General features: G+C 41.5%; 1 protein-coding gene across 1 annotated transcript; it reads right to left on the reverse strand.

Moving 5' to 3' along the window:
* Positions 1-1023: 1023 nt before the first annotated feature.
* Positions 1024-13654, reverse strand: LOC134308100 (dynein axonemal heavy chain 8-like; the record flags this gene model as incomplete). Its single annotated transcript, XM_062990630.1, has 17 exons — positions 1024-1231; positions 2230-2348; positions 2961-3187; positions 3340-3504; positions 4105-4258; positions 4345-4475; positions 4553-4675; positions 4908-5100; positions 8512-8675; positions 8752-8861; positions 9412-9625; positions 10451-10573; positions 10651-10785; positions 10872-11014; positions 11739-11970; positions 12160-12300; positions 13374-13654. Coding segments are annotated over 17 exons (2816 nt in total), but the record flags the coding sequence as incomplete, so codon positions are not given.
* Between the last annotated feature and the right edge of the window lie 170 nt (positions 13655-13824).

The raw sequence follows: 13824 nt of genomic DNA on the forward strand, positions 1-13824 counted from the left end.
TTCAAAGGCATCTGCGCTCAGCACAAAGGGATCGACAATTGTGCACGAGGGGTCCCCAATTTTTTTTGCACCACGGACACGTTTCATATAAGATATAATTTCAGGGACCGGTTTCAGTGCGGGAGGATTTAAAATGGAAAAACAGTGGAAACCCTAAACTTTTTTCACTGCACTCCCACCTAGTGGTGATAGGAGACAACAACACCTGAAGTGTGTTAGAAATGGACGCAGTGTTTTCATTGCTTTTGTAGCGTCTCTAATTATTGATTCTTTCTGTGTGTCCCGGTACTGGTCTGTGGCCCGAATGTTGGGGACCACTGACGGGCAGGACAAAAGGCTTTATCTTTTACGATTGTCTGCAGTTATCACGCCACGTGACGCTCCCAGTCGGTGAACGTCAGATCATGTGACCTCAGTGGCACTTTATGTGATTTGGAGCGTTTCATTGATGTTTAGTTTCTGCTGGTTTTTGCTGCTCGAGCTTTTAGTTGGCGATGTTACTATGGTGGTGCTAGGAAACCCCCTCTTATCCACGCCGTTCAGTGTCTTGCATCACAGGTTCGTTAGTTCCAAATCAGTCTGATTTCAGGGCCACAACGGCGCCAATGTTTCTGGCCGTGAACCTGTAATTTTGCAGTGAAAAAGCACCAAACTGTTGAGGATTTTGGCACCGTTACGGGCACCATGCCAGTGGAAATACGCTAAGAAAGGACCCTGTTCTGTGCTGTTTGTACCCAGACAATAAGGGTATAGTATAGTATAAAAATGTGGGAACTATACCAGACAGTACGCTTCTTATAGTCTCAGTTTCAGATGTTTTACAGTTTGCACAGTGACCACATGGTTCAGCTACAGACAACGGCTGGTCACTGGACTGGACACTGGACACACTGGTAAACGTGGAGTTGTAAATGTCCTTCAGTGTGACTTTTCGGACATTATCTATATCATAAATGCACACCAGAAACAATTTAAACTCATTTCTCATTATTAATTCTCCTACAGCATTAAAATCACTATATATAAATAAATATTAGTTTATTTTAAGCCAGACAGCTGATGTAATTGAGTTATATACCAAACTGAACCAGATAACAGTGACCACATCTTATTTTCGCGCCCACGGTCAGTGCCGTGAGGGGGCGTGAAGAGTCGAGCGGGTGAAAGAGATTCAGCAGGGTACGACGGTGGGATTGGCGAAACTCTCTCCTCGTTCCCGTGTGGCTGCAGTCTTGTGGATATTGTTAATGGTCCAATCGAACAAGAAAACAAGAAGGTACCGAAACAACAAACAAATCCATTAACATTGGAAACAGAAGCTGGGTTACAATATTTCACATCAGATCTTCAAAAGAAATAAAGAAAGAAATAAAAGAATTAGTGCTTCAATAGGGTTCATAGCTATACGTGAAGTGTACACAGATGCACCGTTGATGTGTGGGTGTGTTTGCTGAGGGAGTGGGAATGTTTGCACGGAGACCCACTTACTGTGGATTCAGAACGTCTTCGGAACGTCCGTGACCTTACGTTCACTTTGATGTGTTGTGGATTTTGAATGGATAGGATTGATGTTTTTACCTATCGATCTACACTCGTCCACCCACAATGACTAAAAAAATCACGTCTCAATTGCATTCAATTCACAGTGGACATAATTTGGAAGAGAACACACATGGTTCTGTAAGGAATCCACACCTCTGCACAAATACCAAGCCGTGAGGTCCAAGGAACCAACCTTCCTAGAGTTCCTAGTGCCACCTGGCAAAATTGGGTGCATGGTAAGTAAGCATTTTGGTCAGGAGGTAAGAAAGGACCCCACAGTCACTCTAAACAGGGGGACCTGTCAGACCGTCAACCATCTCTGCACATCCCCATAAACCAGACGCTGTTGAGTTAGACGTCTGATGAGATGAAAATTAAACTCTGTGCAGAACAGGGACTGAACATCAGGGCTAATACTAACCCTACTGTGAAACACGGTGGTGGGAGCATCAGGTTTTAGGGGACTTTTTAGCCAAATACAGACAAAACACACAATACACCCACACACACACACACAGACATACACACACACACACACACATTTACCTATAGGGCAATTCAGTGTCTCCAGTTAACCTGACTGCATGTTTTTGGACTGTTGGAGGAAACCGGAGCTCCAGGAGGAAACACTCAAACACACTCGTACACACACAAAACACATTACAAATGTACTGGCCTTGTCCCTACCGACATTCATGCGCTCAACAAGAGTGTTGATGTGGGTGTGCTTCTCTGTATAGAGGGTTTTGTACCCATTGATGAAGGACAGGTAGGATTTCGGGGTGACGTGGGCCCTTCGTCTGAATCTGAATTAAAAAAAAGAGGAACAGAAAGGTTGACTCCAGACTTTGGACCACAAAACCTGATCTGTAGCAAAAGAAAGGGACAGATGTCATGAATTCAGCTCGATTATACATGAATACCTTTTGGTATAAGTGGAATTGGTATGACCAAAGGTATCTGGACACCTGACAATGAGCTGTTTAGCTAGAACAATAGCCGATTCTCTAATGAAGCGCTTCAAATGACTCTGATATTACAGTATGCCTGTGGGAATTTGTGCCCGTTAAGTTAAAAGATAACAGCATAGGTTAAACCCTTGATATAAGGTACAAGGGACAGTGGGAGCCTAGTGGATAGAGCTTTGGGCTACCAGTCAATGACTGTCAATGCAAATCCAGGCTCTGTCGTGCAGCCACTGTTGGGCCCTTGAACAAGGCCCTTAACCCATTAAATAAATTCCCTTTAAATGAATGTTAGACGTCATCACTGTGAGATTCGATTGATGAGGCAGCAAAATATGCCCCGAGGACCTGGGTTTGATCCTCGTCTTGACCCTCTTTACTAGTTTGGGTGACTTAGTGTCTATAAAACTGAGGTTCTCTAACATGGCTGTATCTCTAAGTACAGTACGGTACCTCTCAAAGTAGCTCTCGCAGGTGGAGGAGACTCTGTCGTGATAGACGGCCATAGTCTGGACCACCGCAGTCTTCACCTCAGGCGAACAGACCATGTGGAAGTCCGAGAGGAAATACTGGGACACGGCCATCAGGGCTTCACTCGGCCACGGGGTGAACCAGTCCATGGTGCATCCGGATATCAGTCCGGGGAACTTCAGAGAGCGGGAGCGGAACTTCTCCCCCACCTGATCAAAATATTCCACATTATGAAGCGTGTTAATTCACTTCAGTCTTAAAATTACAACGATTTCTGTAACTGCTCTTTTACTGTGAGTGAATCTGACTCACATTCTGAGAGAATAAAATGAAGAGCATTAAACAGAGGGGTGAGACTCACCGGGGAAAAACACAGCACCACATGGAGGTTCTTTTTGGCCCGGGAGATGAAGTATTCATACAGATTATCAAAGGTGGGCGGCACTCGGGGCGTCTCCTTTTTCATTACGGGGATGAGATTCTGTGTTATCTCGTCCAGTTCATCACGAGCAAAAAGGTTCGAGACCTAGAGGAGAAACATGAGAAAGTGAATATCAAGTGCAGTGTGTTTTTACTTCCGCAGGAATGATCCGTATTACTAGGGCTCGACTAAATTCACTGGGAAATGTGCTTCATTTTACGGACGTCTTTACAGTCTTTCATTAATTTATGTCATTAATTAAAAATGTCATTAATTTAAATATTAAAGCTCTTGTCCGTGTTCCACATCTTGGTCATTTTGACTAACTCATTGCTAACTGAATTGCCGTAGGACTGCTAGTGTAAGAGACTTTTCTGTGATGTTGTTTGCTGATAATGAGCGCATTTTGTACCTTTGTGGATTCCATAATCGAAAGTGTGTTTCTCTACACACGTGATCATCAAACTCTAAAGACGCTCGGTTACACTAGGGCGCCTCACAGTGCGGATTAACCAGTAATCTTGATGCATTTGTACTGCACGTGAATAAAAAATGGTAAATCGCTAAACACAAACCTTACATTTTAAATTTCACAGCAAATTACATATTACACGGGGAACGGCTCATTTCACGGTCCATGGTGCCATTCTCACGTCCGTGAATCGGTAGGGACTTAGTTATTAGTGATTAGTGAAGCTGCTTCACCTCTCCAGATGACAAAACATTGTTAAGGTACTCTAGGAAGGCCTCGTCTTTTATCTCGTTGTCCGTGAAGATGAACGTGACGCCTTTTCCTTCAGCGCCGGCCGTTCTGAACAGCACTTTCAGGTCATCCATCAGGTTGCTGATGTTATAGGTTCTGAGTGATACAGGATAAAGATGTAAAAAGTGCAGAATCACTGATATTCTGCAAATCGCTCAACCCAGGGAACTACGCCGTCTCACCTAGTGAGTGTAATCTGGAATATCCTGTAACCGGCGATGTACGACGCGAGCCGTGAAAGGCTTTGCTTGCCCGATCCTCCCACTCCCACCAGCAGAGCGCTTCCTCCATCGGTCCTGATGATGCGGGAGATCTGCGGCCGAGAGAAACTAGCAGTTTTTATAAACTCTGGGTTTAAAGGCTGAGCTGTGGTCAGAACTTTACACTGACCTTGATGAGGTGGGTCATGGCATCAGTAAAGAAGACCAGGTCCAGATGTGAGCCCCGAACAGCCTCGTTATACTGGCTCTGAAAGAACCGCAGTCTCTCCGACAGGAACTGGAAGTCCGGCACCTGGGAAATATAGCAGAAGTGTGATGTGTGTAAGATTTATACTAGCCCTCGTCCCTTCCCACATGTGCCTGGCTGATCTGTGACACCGGCCAGGTGCTTTACTGTGTATGGAGCATCATGCAATGTCCTGGAGGAACCTCGAGCAGACAGCAGGAGCTGCTGGTGTATTTAATCAGCTCTCATTACAGCCCAGCTGAGACCAGGTCAGGACCATGTTTTTAAATAAACGTACCAGTTCATAGATTTTGGGAGCGTCGAGACAGGCGTCATCAGCCTCCTCTCCTGTAGGCTCTGGAGCCTCTCTCAGGAAGTCCACAAAGTAAGGGTCGGGGTGGAGGTGTGGCACCAAAGCAGGATCCACGTGTTCCTGAATGACCTGGGCTATAGACTTCTCGAACCAGTGCTTATCCTCCTCACACACAAACCTGGAATACACACAGCTAGTCATTAGATAGATAGACAGACAGACAGTGACAGACAAATAGACAAATAGACAGATAGACCCTAGATAGATAGATAGATAGATAGATAGATGATAGATAGATAGATAGATAGATAGATAGATAGATAGATAGATAGATAGATAGATAGATAGATAGATAGATAGATAGATAGATAGACCCTAGATAGATAGATAGATAGATAGATAGATAGATAGATAGACAGACAGACAGACAGACAGACAGACAGACAGACAGATAGATTAGATAGATAGATAGATAGATAGATAGATAGATAGACCCTAGATAGATAGATAGATAGATAGATAGATAGATAGATAGACCCTAGATAGATAGATAGATAGATAGATAGATAGATAGATAGATAGATAGATAGATAGATAGATAGATAGATAGACCCTAGATAGATAGATAGATAGATAGATAGATAGATAGATAGATAGATAGACAGACAGACAGACAGACAGACAGACAGACAGACAGACAGACAGACAGACAGACAGATAGATAGATAGATAGATAGATAGATAGATAGACAGACAGATAGATAGATAGACCCTAGATAGATAGATAGATAGATAGATAGATAGATAGATAGATAGATAGATAGATAGATAGATAGACCCTAGATAGATAGATAGATAGATAGATAGATAGACAGACAGACAGACAGACAGACAGACAGACAGACAGACAGATAGATTAGATAGATAGATAGATAGATAGATAGATAGATAGATAGATAGATAGATAGATAGATAGATAGATAGATAGATAGATAGATAGATAGACCCTAGATAGATAGATAGATAGATAGATAGATAGATAGATAGATAGATAGATAGATAGATAGACAGACAGACAGACAGACAGATAGATTAGATAGATAGATAGATAGATAGATAGATAGATAGATAGATAGATAGATAGATAGACCCTAGATAGATAGATAGATAGATAGATAGATAGATAGATTAGATAGATAGATAGATAGATAGATAGATAGATAGATAGATAGATAGATAGATAGATAGATAGACCCTAGATAGATAGATAGATAGATAGATAGATAGATAGATAGATAGATAGATAGATAGACAGACAGATAGATAGATAGACCCTAGATAGATAGATAGATAGATAGATAGATAGATAGATAGATAGATAGATAGATAGATAGATAGATAGATAGATAGATAGACCCTAGATAGATAGATAGATAGATAGATAGATAGATAGATAGATAGATAGATAGATAGATAGATAGATAGATAGATAGATAGATAGATAGACAGACAGATAGATAGATAGACCCTAGATAGATAGATAGATAGATAGATAGATAGATAGATAGATAGATAGATAGATAGATAGACCCTAGATAGATAGATAGATAGATAGATAGATAGATAGATAGATAGATAGATAGATAGATAGATAGATAGATAGACCCTAGATAGATAGATAGATAGATAGATAGATAGATAGATAGATAGATAGATAGACAGATAGATAGATAGATAGATAGATAGATAGATAGATAGATAGATAGATAGATAGACCCTAGATAGATAGATAGATAGATAGATAGATAGATAGATAGATAGATAGATAGATAGATAGATAGATAGATAGATAGACAGACAGACAGACAGATAGATAGATAGATAGATAGATAGATAGATAGATAGATAGATAGATAGATAGACCCTAGATAGATAGATAGATAGATAGATAGATAGATAGATAGATAGATAGATAGATAGATAGATAGACCCTAGATAGATAGATAGATAGATAGATAGATAGATAGATAGATAGATAGATAGATAGATAGATAGATAGATAGATAGATAGATAGACAGACAGACAGACAGACAGATAGATAGATAGATAGATAGATAGATAGATAGATAGATAGATAGATAGATAGACCCTAGATAGATAGATAGACCCTAGATAGATAGATAGATAGATAGATAGATAGATAGATAGATAGATAGATAGATAGATAGACAGACAGACAGACAGACAGATAGATAGACCCTAGATAGATAGATAGATAGATAGATAGATAGACAGACAGACAGACAGACAGACAGATAGATAGATAGACCCTAGATAGATAGATAGATAGATAGATAGATAGATAGATAGATAGATAGATAGATAGATAGATAGATAGACAGACAGACAGACAAACAGACAGATAGATAGACAGATAGATAGACAGACAGACAGACAGATAGATAGATAGACCCTAGATAGATAGATAGATAGATAGATAGATAGATAGATAGATAGATAGATAGACAGACAGACAGACAGACAGACAGACAGACAGACAGACAGATAGATAGATAGATAGATAGACAGATAGAGATAGACAGACAGATAGACCCTAGATAGATAGATAGATAGATAGATAGATAGATAGATAGATAGATAGATAGATAGACAGATAGAGATAGACAGACAGATAGACCCTAGATAGATAGATAGATAGATAGATAGATAGATAGATAGATAGATAGACCCTAGATAGATAGATAGATAGATAGATAGATAGATAGATAGATAGATAGATAGATAGATAGATAGATAGATAGATAGATAGATAGATAGATAGACAGACAAACAGACAGATAGATAGATAGACAGATAGATAGACAGACAGACAGATAGATAGATAGATAGACCCTAGATAGATAGATAGATAGATAGATAGATAGATAGACAGACAGACAGACAGACAGACAGACAGACAGACAGACAGACAGACAGACAGACAGACAGACAGATAGATAGATAGATAGACAGATAGAGATAGACAGACAGATAGACCCTAGATAGATAGATAGATAGATAGATAGATAGACAGATAGAGATAGACAGACAGATAGACCCTAGATAGATAGATAGATAGATAGATAGATAGACAGACAGATAGAGATAGACAGACAGATAGACCCTAGATAGATAGATAGATAGATAGATAGATAGACAGACAGACAGATAGATAGATAGACAGACAGACAGACAGACAGACAGATAGATAGATAGATAGATAGATAGACCCTAGATAGATAGATAGATAGATAGATAGATAGATAGATAGACAAACAGACAGATAGATAGATAGACAGATAGATAGACAGACAGACAGATAGATAGATAGATAGACCCTAGATAGATAGATAGATAGATAGATAGATAGATAGACAGACAGACAGACAGACAGACAGACAGATAGATAGATAGATAGATAGACAGACAGATAGAGATAGACAGACAGATAGACCCTAGATAGATAGAGAGAGATAGAGAGAGATAGATAGACAGCCAGACAGAAAGACAGCCAGACAGACACCTTACCGGTCTGCGATGACTCGAGTGCATTCACACTTGAACAAGGACAGGAGGGTGGCGACTGTATCACACTCTTCTGCTCTGATCTTCAGCATGCCCTGCCAAATCCTGGACAGATCTCTTAGGTTGAAGAAGTAGTGAAACTTTGATGGAGTGGGCAACATCTTCCCCTGTAACACAGTGCAGGAGAGGTTTGGACTCTTTCACCTCACAGGGAGTGATCATTTTACTAACGATGCATTTTACCTTGGTCCATTGCCAGAGAATCCGGGAAGCGGGTACGAGACGCTGTACAGTGTCAGAGATCTCTGGTGTAAATCCTCGACACTGATGGAAATATCCACAGCCAATAATTCCTAATAGAAAAGTACTGGTCAGTTCTCTGTGAAACAGCTTCAAAGGTTTGGCATGAAAAAGAAAGATAGAAACCTCTAATAATCAAGGTCCTGCCTAATTCAGACCGTGAAAATCACAGCACGGATCGTGAAATGTGCAGTATAAGGCATCCTAGCAATCTTACAGTAATTACATTAACCTACGAGACTTCACTACCTGACCGTGTTTGATGTGTGTTTTACGTATTAAGTGCATTTTGTCCCTTTGTGGATCCATAATGAATGTAAAAGTGTGTTTCTCTACACACGTGATCGTCTCTTGCTGCACCTCAAAAAGAACAAACCAGTAAAGTTTTCTGCTCTAAATAGTTTGTCTGTGTTCAGTTGATTTCTTTCTTTATAGACTCAGTAAACATTAAAGACGCTCGGTTACATCAGCAATCAGTGTAAAGCAGCTAAAAACACCAAAACATCCCCACATTTTGCCCCAGTGTTCCTCCCAATCTAGTCGTATCCAGTTACCCCATCATATTTCACTCCTGACCGAGCGCAGTACCGACGTGATTATTACCGAAGATCATGTCGATGGAGGAGTTGGCCGGAAGCGTGCAGTTAAACACTGTGAACTGTCTCTTCAGTCTCTGAGGAATATCGTTCCTGCCACCGCCGGGATGGATCATGGCGGCCATCATCTGAACGTCCGTTATGGTGGTGAAATCACCGGGTTTATCCAGACTGTACATGCCCGACATCTCCATCGTCTGACGCACTATTTCATTTGTGATCTACAGAAAAAAAACATGAAATATTACAGATTATTTATAGACTGTGTGGCCTCCACTTCTTATCACCATTACTGGACAAACAACAATTAAACTGGACTTTAACTCCAACCACCTCCTTGTTTCTACACTCTCTGTCCATTTTATCAGCTCCACTTACCATATAGAAGCACTTTGTAGTTCTACAATTACTGACTGTAGTCCATCTGTTTCTCTACATGCTTTGTCAGGACCCCCACAGAGCAGGTATTATTTAGGTGGTGGATGATTCTCAGCACTGCAGTGACACTGACATGGTGGTGGTGTGCAGGTATGAGTGGATCAGACACAGCAGCGCTGCTGGAGTTTTTAAACACCTCACTGTCACTGCTGGACTGAGAATCGTCCACCAACCAAAAATATCCAGCCGACAGCGCCCCGTGGGCGGCGCCCTGTGACCACTGATGAAGGTCTAGAAGATGAGCAGCAATAGATGAGCGATCGTCTCTGACTTTACATCTACAAGGTGGACCGACTAGGTAGGAGCGTCTAATAGAGTGGACACGGTGTTTAAAAACTCCAGCAGCGCTGCTGTGTCTGATTCACTCATACCAGCACAACACACACTAACACACCACCACCAAGTCAGTGTCACTGCAGTGCTGAGAATGATCCACCACCTAAATAATAGCTGCTCTGTGGTGGTCCTGACCATTGTAAAACAGGGTGAAAGCAGGTTAAAAACAAAGTGCTTCTATGTGGTCAGTGGAGCTGATAAAATGGACAGTGAGGTGGTTTTAATGTTATGGCTGATCGGTGTATATTTGTATCGATGTTTAATTTTCCGACCTGATCTCCCCATTCATTGACGACAGGCATGTTGATGTCATCAATAAAAACGGTCAGTCTCCGTCTGCCGGGGGGTCCGTATGTGCTGCCCAGCCGCTTCTCTATGTAACTCTCTACTGCCCGCTGTAATCAGAACGGCGTTAATCAGAATCAGTCATCGGTAATGGTGAGTTTTACTGCATCTCCTTCCTTTCCTTCACCTGGAACATGATCGGCTCCGTGGCGGAGGAGAAGTTCATGGATTTGAACAGATCCATCTCAGGGTTGTATTTCTTCGTGTAGGCCTTAATCATGACCGTCTTGGCAGTCCCCTGTTCACCGGTGAGGAGAACAGCCTAAGCACAACACACACACAAAATTTCTAATCAAGGGTCAGAGACACACAGTCCACGTGTGTTCCAGCAGTTAGATATGTGACGACCTTGCGCTGTTTTGCGATGGCCTCAATCAGGAAGCTCGTTCTGGTGTTGTCCACGTTGGGAACGAGAATGGACGTGTAGTCTGGTGCCGAGTCTGTGGGGTAGACGTACTCCACGACGTATTTACTCCAGTGATCCCAGTCACCTGAAATAAAAAAAATCCACCTTATAGGCTGCAAATAATCAGCAATAATGAGTAGGGATGTAACGATACACTACCCACGATGCGATTCACGATACGAATCTTTCCAGATCTTTTTAAACAAAATTAAATTGAAGACAAATTTTGACAAAGTTTCCTTTTATTATTCTCTTTAAAAAAAAATAAAAAATACTGCATTTGTGCTTATCTTTTATTTATCTAAATAATGAAAGTCCTTTTATTTCTGAGGTAGGTGCAAACTATGCAAAACAATGCTGCACGTTTCCCTTTTTGTGTAAAAAAAAAAAACTGAAATGAAATTTAAAAACAAACCCCACATTAAATAAATACATAAATGATACAGATAAAGAAAGTATCCTCACATAAATACATTCTGAACCTGGCAACCCTGTAGTGACTTCAACCAGGCGAGGTGAATAGCACCAGCGCCCTCTGCTGCTTAAAGTCAATATCGATTCATTATACTGTACATGTAAACCGATTTGAATCGTTACACATGTGAATGGATTTTTAACTGTCTCGTGGTGCATCGTTACATCCCTAATAGTGAGGGCTCATTTTTTATTAGGCTGGACGCAGTCGTTTGTTCCATGATCTGCTTCCGGAAGCAGAGACACGATTCCAATCACCAAAATACCCCACAGTCCCAAAAACACCAGGAATACCTGTTGCCTCCAGCTTTATTAAGTCGATGTGGTAAACTTGCCGTTCTGATTGACCATGTACTCGAACATGGTCTGGCCAGGCTCTGTCGGTGGCAGGTCAAGCTTGCTTTCATGAGAGCGAACGAACAGCTCCATCTTGTCCCGGTCATCCAGTTCCAGCAGAGCTCCCAGACTCCACATCATGCAGAACACGAAGAGGCGCTCCAGGTGCTCGCTGCTCAACGTGCCTCCAGCATCTTTAGGAGGAATCAGACCCTCCAGCAGGTTTACCGACTGGACACACACGTCAGGGGGTGAGCACCAGTACGGGTATCAGCGCAGTAAAGTAACATGACGTAATAGTAACCGGGTAATTATTCAAGTGTAATGATTATTAATAAAGATTTAAAACTGATCTGGATGCTGATAATGAAGTACTGAAGTACTGACCACACTCTTTCATACTGCATGACTGTAGTTTACCTGCATAACGTAGTTGCACTCCAAGAGCTGCATTTTTGGCTTGAGGTTTTGTTTCATGAATATATAAGCATCTTCAAATATCTTATCATACAGGCTCATCAGGCTGTCAGCTTCCTGAGCACTGCGCTTGTTGGTCCAGCCCTGACACACACACACACACACACACACACACACACACACACACTTTGATATACTGCAGCTTGAATTGTTATTAACCAGACTTGTAACTGGTCACAAAAAGCTTCATTATTATTATTCCTTATTTTACTAAGCAGATGATGAGAGTGAGACCTGTTAAGGAATCCTGTTACGGAAGAATAAATATTGTACATTTATATTTTTATTTAGTTTGACTGCACTGTAACCACCAAGGGAAAACGACACATCATGTTTTATTTTATTTGAGACTTTATTTCTACAGCAGCATGGTTGCATCTTTCCCTTTTTCTCCAAATCTAATCACATCCAATTCCCCAGTTATATCTCAGAATCAGAATCAGATTTATCGGATAAACACAAGGAATTTGGTTCTGGCTGATGGTATCTCTGTAGTATAAATATCTCATATAAATATCTGCTCTACTGCTGTAAATCTCGACCCTGACTGAGGAGCACAGTACCTAACACATGCCCCCTCCGACACATGTGTAGCAGCCACTTCTTTTCACCTGCATTAGGTGGGCAGGGATCAGTATGGCGTACTGAGAGTCACGCACTGCTCTCCGCTATTCACCATCTGTGTCATGCGGTGTCTCGACCAGCCAGCAGAGGCCGCTATTGCAGCAGTACATTTACATTTTCAGTATTTCACAGACACTTTTATCCAAAGCGACTTACAGTACTGTGACAGTATACAATCTAAGCAAATGAGGGTTAAGGGCCCTGGCAACCTGGCAGTGGTGGGGCTTGAACCAGCAACCTTCTGATTACTGGTCCAGTACCTAAACGCTAGGCTACGGCTGCCTGTAATGAGGAATCCCTTCAGCCCATTGGAACTTAAGGTCATAAGATCCACTTTCCTACAGAATCCTTATTTTCTTCCTACTTCTTAATACTTGCCAGTGGGTGGATTAGCAGATCTAAATTCCCTCTAGGTTTGAGTCTGTCTGGTATTTCTTCTTTGCATCTAGCTTTTTTCCTGGGTGGATCTGAATCCCCCTTGACCCTGATCAGGACTAAGCAGTAAGTGAGAGTTAGCAGTTATAAATGAGAACCTGCAGAATGGGTCTCCAGCTGAGAGCGGAGGAGCTCATGAACACCATGCCCACTCTGGAGACGGTAGCGGGAGAAGCATTGTCCATGTTGTGCACCTCAAACACCAGCTTACAGCTCGGGGACATAGGGATCCGGTCACCGTTCGCCAGGGTCAGAGTTTTGTTGTCGTCCAGCACCGAGTTCAGGTTCTCGATCCAGATGGCGTCTACTGGCCCATCCAGCACAATCCAGATGTTTTCTCCTGAATAAAGAATAAAGACATGATGTGCAGTGTGCAGTGCTCATTCTGAGGGAGTGAAAACATTTACAAAGCCTAAAGATAATAATTGAATAATATTAATGTCATGTTTAATACATGAGCTGCAGTTATGTGTTTGTACTGGTTTATGCTGCTACTTCAAATACAGCAAAGAATCCTGGGGGTTTTAAAGCCTGAAGTTGTTAATTTTT

Source organism: Trichomycterus rosablanca, unplaced genomic scaffold (genome assembly GCF_030014385.1).
Source record: "Trichomycterus rosablanca isolate fTriRos1 unplaced genomic scaffold, fTriRos1.hap1 scaffold_41, whole genome shotgun sequence".
NCBI lineage: Eukaryota > Metazoa > Chordata > Actinopteri > Siluriformes > Trichomycteridae > Trichomycterus > Trichomycterus rosablanca.